The 12167-nt window shown below is 40.9% G+C and overlaps 1 protein-coding gene across 1 annotated transcript in view; it reads left to right on the forward strand.

The window, feature by feature from the left end:
* LOC141902239 (membrane-associated guanylate kinase, WW and PDZ domain-containing protein 1-like) overlaps positions 1-12167 on the forward strand; it is a 56311-nt gene that overhangs the window by 7476 nt on the left and 36668 nt on the right. Inside the window, exons 3-5 of the mRNA XM_074789881.1 lie at positions 5780-5899; positions 9151-9445; positions 10665-10747. Of these exons, the coding sequence (XP_074645982.1) occupies positions 5780-5899; positions 9151-9445; positions 10665-10747 (498 nt within the window). The remainder of the gene's footprint in view (positions 1-5779; positions 5900-9150; positions 9446-10664; positions 10748-12167) is intronic.

The following is a 12167-nucleotide window of genomic DNA, read 5'->3' on the forward strand; positions in this document are numbered from 1 at the left end:
AGAATAGCGGATAGACCTGAAGAACGCTGAACTTTTTGGATTCGACTTCATCTCCGGAGATTTCTGCCGACGAACGCGATCTATTGTGTCGTTAAGCGCGCCATCGACCGAGGGCATCGCGATCGCGATAACGTCTTGTTTCATGTCTAAACAATCGATACAGGAAAAATGCCGCGAACTCGTCTTCGGATTCGGGAAAAAGTGACGACATTTGAAAGCGGCGAAAAAAGCTGACTTTCGAATTTTTTAAGAAAGCGCGTAAAATGTCGATGTTTGCCTCTATACAAACCCTGTTATCGCGCTTGATATTCTCACGGTGTATACACGGCTAATGTGATTACGAACTACTCGCGCCAATTAGGATTAATTAACGGATTAATCGATTAGCTAATAACGATGGAATATTGCTAACGATGCGATCGGCGTCCGAATCCAAAATGATGAAGATGTTCGCGGATTGTTTGCGTTTTTTATTTCCGGGAATGTCGTCGTTCCCGATCGTCGGCTCCGACTCGGCCGCCGATTACAATGTTCTATTCGATCACGACGACGATAAGCCGATCATCGGATTGTGGCCGATTATCAGTGAGTATCCGCGATCGCACGGGTCGAACAGGCCCGGACCGGACCAGAGTTCATATTTGCCCCTTAATAATAAGAGAACGTGTTCATTGTAAATCGCTCACTACTAAAATACTATCACAACGATGCTGTGGCAAGTGAGTACATTTACATGCGATCATTTGACCTGTGTTAGAATTTAACACGGGCCTGGTGGTGACGTTAATGTTCGGGCCCAAATTTGGCCCGCGTCAAACTGGTCCATTTAGTACCCACCAGTGTGACCAGTTGGCCCTGGTCTAAACTATGGGCTAAATTTGAGCCTGCTTAAAAGAAGTTTTATGATAGCGACTATATATACTGTAGGGTCCTTCAGGGCGTCATAATCTAACGTGGATATTCAGGGCTCTCAATGCCTCCGTCAGGCTTTGGGGAGCAGAGCACTTTCACATTTGTCAAATGCTATTGAGCAATCCGTTCTAAAAAGTCTAGCGGATGATCTGTACTGGAGTGGCAGTTGGTTGTCTGTGTACTCAGCAACAACGCCATATGAAAAGAAGGCATGTTTTAAGTGATGTATGGAGCTTAAGCCTCTAGCGTCATTCATAAGAGGTGCGGTTGCCTTTGTCCCAGAGGAACTCATGGGACAGTCACAGCTACCGGCTCTGCTCTTTTTTCTCTACCCATCAACCAGTTTTCCTATGGATTCACCCCTGACTACCGATAGTCAGACTCCACTCTAACATAACTCTTATCTGCTATGTTTTTTTTGCTGCTCATTTTGGTTCGCGCTCTTCAATAAAAGCTTTTTAAATTTGTCTCTCATTATAAACGATGATCATTACCCGGAAGGCAGTATATAGAGTGCGCCGTACGTCGATGTAGAAGCATCTCGCTGTATATTGAAAGCTCATTAGTATTTGGTTGATTGCTCGTTGCTTGCTTGCTAGGTTGGTCATGAATTCTGCTGCGAGAAAGTGCCTTTTTTGTCGATGCGTCGTCGAGCTTGTCAAACGAGTGGCGCCGGCTTTTCAGTCAACGGTTTGATCGAGTCTTCCCGTGAAAACCACTTCAAAATCTGATTTTCCGAAGACCTCCGCACCATCTAGAGCTCCAGGGCCAGTAGTGTGCAGTCAGGACGTTTTAGTCCTAATGTGGTCTAAAGCCTAGCGCACATCGACACTGCGATTGGAGACAACTAGTTGCAAGGCAGTTTTCGGCGCATGAGAGGAACTGGCTGGATACGATCAGTTGCTTGAATGTGTCGATGTGAGCGAGCTTACGATTGGTAAGCGTCGATCTATCTCCAGTTCCAGCCAGTTGCCCATGATCTACTTTTGAGCAACTGGTTGTACTCAATCGCAGTCATATCCGTCGATGTGCGCGCTCTGGATCTCGACGATCGACACGCGCCATGCAGTTGCTGCAACTGACCGGTTGTAACTAGATTTCGATGTGCGCGGGGTAATCGTTCGGTAGCAACTAGTTGTCTCCAATCGCAGTGTCGATGTGCGCTAGGCTTAAGACAGTAAGATTGGCTGTTAGATTAGCTATAGAACTGAGATGGACTAAGATTGGTCTTAACTCTTTAAGCCATGACCAGGGCTAATTTTGAACAACTTGTAACATCCCAAAACGGCACTTCGATGTGCCCAAAAGGCAATATTATATGCACTCCGCACTGACGGGCTAATCAAACTGGTGAAAATTTGTTAACTTGTATCAGGAACTTGTCACATCAGAAAAGGGAACGTTGATGTTCAAAAAGGCCAAATAAAGCATACTCCCATACTGAAATGCACCAGTTTGTTGTTTGCCGCTGATGACAGTGCAACACTGCCCCTTGAATTTCACAGATAAGTTGACATTAGTTGATCAGCGTAAGATGCTTGAAAAAAACATTTTTTGGTTGAAAACATTCACTTCAAGAATGTACTGGAGCGTGTATGTACAAGTAGCGTATATTGGAGCTAAAATCCAGGTAGAGGTAGGGCTCAACCTCCCTCAGTATCCCTCACCTCCCCTCAGTTCTCCTCATGAGGTGCCTGCCCGGTAATGATTTGTTTTCCGGCTTGATTTTCTCGCTTCGGTTTCAATGACTGACGTCCCGCGAAAGTGAATCAACGCTGATTTCTCGTAGCTGCTCGGCCGGCACGCGTGATTAGTCGAGACGTTATCTGAAATTGAATGCTTCATCAAGCGATCCACTCATTGTGACATATCGCATTCAGGGGAAGAGTGCCTGATACCTTCCAGATACAGTAATATATATTCCACCACACGTGCGCGTTCGTTTATTAGGTGTTTCACAAGGTTACGTAGTGTCTCCATTCCTTTGTACTGAAGCTCGTGGCAAATTTCTTGGACAAATCATCCGCAATTGAATTCGGGAGATGAAGGTAGATACATTTAGGCGAATGAGGTACTGGCAGTGTTACTGTTGTAAGCGAGGATTCCACCAGGTGTCGCTAGTGGCACTGCCTGGGTTACCTCACTTCAATTCCTTCTACATTTCAATTAAATTCAAGTCAACTTTTCTCAAAACTTTCAGTCGAATCAATACCATACACTAAGTGCGACAGTCAGTCTTATATTCATTCATGACTTGTTCAATAATTTTTGTTTTTGGAAGCCTAAAAATTGAAAATGAACTAGTTAGCTGATGATTTGCGAATTTTGCAATCGCCCATTGAAAATGTTTCTGTATTAATATATCGCCTGTTTGATTCGTACAAACATTCGTTGATTCGTTGATGGAATCTGCCTTGTCTGTCACCGGTTTAAATGGGTTCATAGTGCTCCTTTGAATTGTTAAAGCATTACTTTCAAGGACATTGAGTCTGTTTGTTTTGCATTTTCTCATAAAATCTTGTCAGAATAATCACGAATAACCACTGTAAAACCTTTTAGAATTTCGAGGTTTTCTCCTTATTTGCGCAGTGCTCCTCGAACTCCGGAATGACTGAATAGTTAGTATAAACCCAGCCAGCTCTCCTTATTTACATGCAATATGATCTCCATCAGAAACACATCTCTATTTCATTCTACTCGAAATTCACATGTTTGACATCATTAACGTAACTCAGTTTGCGGGTGTTACACAAGGCTGTGTTATAGCACGTCCCGATACTGTTGCATAATTTCCCTAAGCTGTACTGGAAAAATGACACAAACTAACAAGCGCTCTCGCTGAGTTAGTCATTTGATAGCGGTTGTAAAGTGAACTCGTTGGACATATATATATACACGACTGGTATATACTAGTTCACCATCTGAATGAATGAATAATGTATGAAGTGGTTCGGTTACATGACGTGTGTTAACGGCAATTTGACCACTGGAAATTAATTGCTTATTCAGCTCGTATACGCTCTCAACTACTCCCCCCTCTCCCCTCTCTCCTTTTCCCGAGAAAGACTTTAACGTCTCCCGCGTCTTGAGGATTTAATGAAAAAATTGGGCCCTGGAAAAGGCGGCAGTCATATAGAACAACTGCCAACTGTTCCTGATTTTCAGTATTTGTTACTTTTTCATAAACAGAAACACTGATTGGATTTGTTCGATGCGTACAGAAAAATGAAAGATTCTACCGAGGGTCTTACTGTTAATTACTGATTAATTTCTAAATTTTCCTGTCATATCTCCACGAAATGTTACTGAAAAAAATTCAATTTGTTACTGATAGCACTTTTCAGTGCTTGGCTGTCCCGATAGAAAAAAACAGGTCAGTCAGAAAAGGGTTAATTCTCAGGATTTTGTTCCACAGTTGTGAGTTCCTCTTGAATAAACTCAAATCTTGCATATTTCCTTCTGGCATTTTAAGCTGTGGGGCATTTTAACCTCTGGGGCATTAATACCTACATTCACATATATCATGCCCTCCCCGCTATCTCTCATACAGTCTCGCTATATCTCCTCTTCACCGGTCATCAGGAAATTGCTTCATGCCTTCAAGTCGAAATTACAAATTCCATCATCGCAGAGACAGAGTTTCCTGAGTTTCCAGTACTGTGTCTGTGTGTGCGTGTGTGTGTCAATCTACTTCAAGCCGGTTATCAATATTATTGATACGACAGTTTCCCTTGTCTCTCTCTCCTCTCTCTCTCTCCGCGTCTTCAAGAGAACATGTTAAAGTCTAAATGGGATTATACTTATCCGCTGTACTGCATATTGGATCCGTCATATCAAACCATATAGAAAGCGTATAATAGAACTTCTTTTTGATAATGTCACCGCTCTGAATTAGCCGGCGGTCGGTCGTCGCGGCGCTCGCGGGAAAACGGATCGCATTTCTTTCACGAACGCGACGATCCCGTTTGATGTCGCGCGCCAACGAACGACGAAAGCTTTCAATTTCGCTTCGGAGAGGGAAAAGAGCGATTTTGTGATTTTGTCGGGCTGCAGTACCCTCGCTCGAGCTCTCGCCTGAATTAGCAAATAAACACGGCACCTTTGAAGAAATCTATTTGTATTCTCTACGTGTAAATTATGACCGTTCTAAGGTTTCATTTATTGTGTACGGATTGTTTCCGTCACGGGTCGGTCACCGAAATGTGAATTGTTAATTACTGTGTACTTTTAAGCTCAGTAGACAAAAGGTCACGTGAGTCTGCAATGACCAGTAGTGTGGACATGGTCCCACCAGAATGTGGCCGAACTATTAAACTTATAACCTCGGTGATCACATGGAGACGATTTTGCCCCGTTCAGGACTGGCCCGGACAAGACAGGAGTCAAATGTGGCCCTTGCTTTAGTAGAGAGTGCGTTCACACGTTAATCACTCACTCCTTACCTAAACTCGTTACTATCAAGATGATGCTCTGGCAAGTGAGGAAAGCCGATTTCTAGTGCTAAATCTTGGCATAAGCTTGGTCCGACGTTTGTGGTTGGGTCAAATTTGACCAGTTCCACAAGTCTTGGTTTGAAATATTGAAATTAAACTAATTTCGAGTCAAATCTTAACTGAAAACTGTACAATTTGGTTTTAATAACAAAATTCTAGACCTAGAAGATTTCCTAGGGTAAGAACCACTAATTTGACTAGAATAAGATTCAACTCGAAAGAAACTGTGGAACTGTGAAAGTGGCTCTTGATTTATTTCCACTTTTCAACCAAATTTCAGGAACCAACAAAACTTACGAACACGAAAAAAATTCTCCGTGAAGACAGGTTCATGAATAATGTTCTAATAGATTATCTTATGTTATGTGTTGTAGGTACTACGAGAGCTCCGCGCCCCGGTGAAGTCAACGGTGTCGATTATTCATTCCTTACGAAAGACGAATTCCTCGTTTTAGAGAAAAATGGCGACCTGCTGGAAAGCGGTATTTTTGACGGTAAGTCGGCATGATGTGGAGGATAGATTAATCTTAAACTTGATCGATTTATCTCGCATCTCATTCTATGTATCTAGAATTTCTATGTATCTCGAATCTCAATCTGCATGGCCCTACGACTCCTTGATTCCGTAAAAACTCCTTCTGTAGGAAATACTTTTAAAGGGGCTTGAAACTCCTTTCATTTGAGCAAAACACCCAGAACTCCTTTAAAACTCCTTCAATTTTGAGAAATAAGCAATTAGTAATGTTAGTAGTGGTACAGTAAATCAATACAGTTGGGACCTGGATTTTTGCCCGATCAGGCAGTTACTTAATTAGAAACCAAGTTTAGTATAGTCTTGTAAAGGATGAAAATGTGCTGACAAAACCGCTGAATGAATGGTTTACCGAGACAAACAGCACCGATTTAGGAGTCTTCTGTAATTGGGATTTTAAAGTGTTGCAGACGCTTCCTCGAGATTTGGAATTTTCTACCTTTAAACTCCTTGAAAAACTCTCTCAGATCTGAAATCTATTTATCTTGATTCTTTCCCTGTTTCTCGATCTGTTTATCTGTTTACGCGAAAATTGTTTAATCAGCTGCTATTGGGTACGCCCGTTACCTTACCCTGCCGCGCTTCATGGCGTCACCCCGTATAGAAACATAAAGACATCACCTGCTAAAAAATTGATACACCTGCGACAAGTTTTCCGCGTGTGGTTGTTTTTTATCTATCTGAGCCATTTCGTTGTCGTGGTTTTTCCGTCGCGTGGCGACGTTTCACTCGGCGACTGATCAAATCTCGAGTCGTAGTAATTTCGTTGAAGCGTCTTCACGATCTTATCGCAATTTTAAGTGAAGTTCACTACGGGTTTTCTGGAATTCATTCATCCGTCGATATTTGAAGACGTGAAATGAAATTATATCGCCGGGTCGAGCGCTGTAGATATATTGAAAATTTGTGTCTGATCTTGCGATCGCGAATATCTCCTCTAAAAGTTTTTATTATAATTTTCTCACTGATTTCGCGTTGATGTCGGGTGCCCTATTTCACAGTTGTGAGTTTAACAGGGTATTCTACTTGAGATTTTGTTCAGAAGCCCAACCCACAGTTACACTGATGTGTGAAGTCAGTGTTATCGTTCATCTTTGTATTTAAAAAAGTTAACTCATTGAAAATGAACTGATTTCAACTAATAGTCGACTCGCAACTGTGGGTGGGATTCTCAGTGTTTTCTGAAAATCTGATAAAAATTTGAAATGTTATGGATTCTGAAGGTTTAGTCCTTTATGTATTTATTTTCTTGAAATTATCGAGATTCTGAAAGCTATTTTAATCCTAAATGTAATTATTTTCAAGTTAGAATGTTCTAGATGTTAAATGGTTAATGATAAATGTAAATATTTTCTCAAGTTTAATTGTTCTGGAATGTAAAGGGTTAAACCTAATCGTGATTATCTTCAAGTTCAATAGCGCTATAATCTAAAGTGTTAATACTAAATGCAATTCTTTTCAAGTGAAAATGTTCTATATATTGAACAGTTAATAAACATAAATATTTCCTCACGTTTAATGGTTCTGTAATCTAAAGGGATAAACCTAAATGTAATCATTTTCAAGTTAAACGGTTCTGGAATCGAAGGCTAAATGAAAATGATACCTTGTTTCTCCTAATCGGCCGCGACACTTTGTAAAATGCTAATAAGATTTGTAATTAGTTCATTTCAATAAATGCCAGGATGTTATGGTAAAATTGATTACGATTTAAAGAAAAGTAATGTACAAAAAGGTGTAACTCTAAAATCGACTTAATTTCTTCATTAATTCAAGTTATCTTAAATCGATTTAGGCCTTAATCCTAAATGTGAAACTGGGCCCAGGGTAGATATGCGGCCGGTCGGGTCAACTTTACAGCTCAGCAGAAAGAAAAAAGAACCAGGTATTTATTTTTTTAGCCTAAAGGGTTAATCCTAATTGTTATTCTTTTCTAGTTAAGTGGTTCTGGAATCTAAAGGGTGTTTATCATAAAATGTAAAAGATTTTCATGTAGATATTATATATCAATATGGCACAGTAGAACATGTCGTGATTGCTGTAAGAATGTCGTTGAACTCACCGAACAACGCAAGGCGCACAGAAATTAATCATCATTTTCACGAACCTGTTTCTGACAGATTTCTCTTCTCCTTCTCCTCCTCCTCCTCTCGAGCTGCAGCCTCGCAACAAGAGCAGTTGATGTATTTTCAAGCGGTTTTCATTTTTCATAAATCATTCGTTTGAAATTAACGATCTCCGAACTACGACAGACGGCGACGGTCGGGGTGAGCGAGATCGGCGGTCGGGGCGAGCGAGATCGGCCTCGAATTCTTACAGATCAACGACGCATAAATCAAAACATTATCAAAATTATCAAATTCTCCACTTGCCTGGAAATCTGGGAAAAGTGAGGGAAATTTATTTTCTTAAAAAAAGTCTGGGAATTTTGTAGAAAAAAAAGGTTAAAAAGTCAGGGAAATTTGTTGAGATGGCTAGATCACGCGTAAAATCAAACAGTCGACCAGTTTCTGTCTATGTCTTTGCTCTAAATCTCTCCCTCTTCTAGCAACCTTTCAATCATCTTTCTTCTCTCCCTTTCCTCTCCTCGCTCAACCCCTGTCTTTCCCTTCGATCTCATTTCCTTCGTCTTCTCCTCTTCTCTATCTCCTTATTCCTCGTCTCCCTCTCCCCTATCTCTCACCCTCTTTTCTATCATCTCCCTCCCTCTATTCTCCCTATCCCCTTTCTCCCGTGTGAAATAACAAACTTCATTTCCTAATTTTCAAAGGATTTCATTCATTCCATTTCTCGAAGGAATTGAATCAGTCGACGCGACAAATAAAATTTACCTTTAAAAATCCACGTAAGATGCTCACTTTCAGAGACGTGAATCTGGATTTCGCAGGTATCAGTGGTCTTAAGTTGGACTCGGGAGTTGATTTCTAATTTGAATCCTCAAAACAGCCATATCGAATCCATAATAATAAATATATCAATTCTAATATTATGTTGAATGATATTGCCCCTGAAAAAAGTTTTCATCATGAAAACTTTTTTGGATCAGATTTTTTTCACCAATTTTCAACATTTCTCCAAGTAATGATATCAGGTTCGAGTTGCTGAGAATGATTTTCTTTCAAACCATTCCCTATAAATGTGAAAGGTGCAGCTATGCAGAAAACCCAATTTTGTTGCTTTGCAGCTATATTTATTCAATTTTTTTAAATGCAGGTAATCATTACGGAACGCCGAAACCGCTCAGTGATGACGAGACGGCGCCTCTATTCGGACGCGCGAACTCCTCCAGTAACCTGCTACCCGGCTCGCATCCATCGTCCGACGGTAAACGGCGCAGAAATCGCTCCAACATAGAGAAGCCGGAGGATTACTCGGCGCCTGCTCCTCCGAGCGGAGCACTCACCAGGAAGAAATCGCTGGAACAAGGATTGAATTCGCCGGATCTCGGTCCATTACCGGATAACTGGGAAATGGCTTTCACTGAAGATGGCCATCCATACTTCATAGAGTAAGTATCATCATAGACAAACTGACCAGTGTCCAGCTCATGTTAACCCTTATATAGACAAACTGACCAGTGTCCAGCTCATGTTAACCCTTATATAGAAAACTGACCAGTGTCCAGCTCATGTTAACCCTTATATAGAAAACTGACCAGTGTCCAGCTCATGTTAACCCTTATATAGAAAACTGACCAGTGTCCAGCTCATGTTAACCCTTATATAGAAATACTGGCCAGTGTCCAGCTCATGTTAACCCTTATATAGACAAACTGACCAGTTTCCAGCTCATGTTAACCCTTATATAGAAAACTGACCAGTGTCCAGCTCATGTTAACCCTTATATAGAAAACTGACCAGTGTCCAGCTCATGTTAACCCTTATATAGAAAACTGACCAGTGTCCAGCTCATGTTAACTTATACTGACGAGTTTCCGGCTAATGTTGACCCTTATACTGACCAGTTTCCAGCTCGTGTTGACCCTTTGATGGCCAACTGACCAGTGTCCATGTTAAACCTTTAAACCTTTAAGCACCACCAGGTTATAAAGAACCTACCAGGGGCCGGTAACGCCCAGGAGCTGTAAGTACTGGGGCTCGATTCTCTGTGTTTGCGTGTCAAGTTTGTATTAATTCTTCAAAGGCTAATTCAGCAGCAGTGCTGTGATACGAGTCTGATGGCTAGTGTTCGGTTGGTATTACCCCAGCACTGTGACGCCTGTCATGGATTCAGTAATAGTGTATGTGTCAGTAGTATAGCTAGTAATTGACTGCATTGTGGCCACTTAGACCCGAACTAACGGCCGTCTGCTGATAATGCGCGAGTGGTGAGCAATTCCGATTCCGTTGATGGCTTCTCATCTGGTTTGAACCTGCTAATTACTAACCAATTAGCGAAGTCTGTAATTACCTTGTTGAATCCAAGAACACACTCAACCAGTAGTCTAGATTAGTATTAACAGACAAAATTAACTCTCCACAAGTTGTATCTCTTTCATATTTTAGGAGAGTTTCAGATATTTAGAATTTTTGGCTCGAATAAATTATCAATGGATGACGATGTAATGAGTTTGAATCTCATGATAAGAATGAGAAAAGAGTCAGAATCCATGAGCTAGTAGTTAATTCGATGTTTCGACTGTATCGTAATGAGTCATCTTCAGTTAAAAGGTTTAATGGACTGAAATATTGCCTTATTTCTCCTTATTCTTCGATTCTAATTTTCAGTCACACGAACGAGACGACGCATTGGTTGGACCCGCGTTTAGAAAAACTCAAGAAACAAACGGCTAACGATTGTGATACCGACGGTAAGTGAACTTTTGTTCGAATAAATGGGCAAAGGGAAGTCTTTGAGACACCTACTCGGCCTTCTTAAAGTCTGCATGTACAACAAAATGTTTGTTTCATTTGAACAGAAAACACATTTTTCATGAAACGTTTTAAGTAAAACTTTTACCCGTAAACGATAAAACGTTCAATACACACAGCATTAACGCAAACACCAGTTAACAGGGCTACCAAAATGGCGTCCATTTGCAAAACACAAAACTTCCAAACGCCCGCAGGCTGAAAAACATTTTCGATGACACAAAACATTTTTCTCTTCGGTGTTTTCTGTTTCGACTTCAAAGCCGACAGCATACTAAAACACATCGAAAACATTTTTCACGAGGGATAAACTTTTTCCTTGCCGCTTTCGTTGGGCTCATAGCACTGCAGTCGAGTTCAGTTTTCTGTAACTGGAGAATTCATTCTTTCTCTCTGTATTAACCTATATTTTAAATATGAAGCTGTATCTCCCGATGTACTCATTGGCAGACTGTATGAATAAGTGATGCAGAAATTCCCTGTTGTGCAAAGAAAAAAATCCTCAAAATGTCATTTACCGCACTGACGAGTTTGCGAAATGTAGGTGGGTTTTTTTTCGGCGTATCATCAATGTTATAACAAACGTTTCATTTCTCAGAATTTAGAGAACTGTTTTCAGCGGGTAATGTAACGAATTGTAGCAGCTGATGTAGCTATTGGTCCTCTCCAAAATATAGATAATTCAACTTGAAAGATTAGGCTTAATTCTGGCACAATCTGCTATTTTTCATACGAACTCATTACATAAAGTGATTATCATTGTAAGCATCGTTAGAAATGATATCAACTTTATGCATGTAGAGGGTTAACAGATATTTCAAAAGGTGAAGCCGATTTTCAGAGAGGTGCCTGTAAAAGTGAAAGGGGTGTCCGCTGCCCCTCTAAAACCCCTTGTGACGAACATCGGATGCAATGTGTAAAAACAAAGTAGAAATAAACCCAAATCCGAGAAAAATCTATTCCAAAAATGTAATGAATGTTGAAAAACGTCATTGAATTCCATGATTTTTTCGAATGAAATCATTAAGCTGTTTTTGCCGTGAGTGTTGTGAGTGTGTGTCGATGTGTTAACGCTGTGAGTGTTGCGAGTGTGTGTCGATGTGTTAACGCTGCGAGTGTTGCGAGAAGAGATCAATCGTTAAAAGTCTGACGGATTCCACTTAGACTAGGTAATCTATAACCGACATTTTTACTTCTTACAAATCGATGGATCATCGCTGCTGCTGTCATCTTCATTCTCATTCCCATAATCATCAATCAGTGTCCGCCACCGGTGTCTCGTCCTCGTTTTTAAACTTCCATCTACGTATGCCTTTTGAGGGCGAAGTCTGGTAATATCCCTGAGGGCCAGTTGTACAG

Source organism: Tubulanus polymorphus, chromosome 3 (genome assembly GCF_964204645.1).
Source record: "Tubulanus polymorphus chromosome 3, tnTubPoly1.2, whole genome shotgun sequence".
Lineage (NCBI taxonomy): Eukaryota > Metazoa > Nemertea > Palaeonemertea > Tubulaniformes > Tubulanidae > Tubulanus > Tubulanus polymorphus.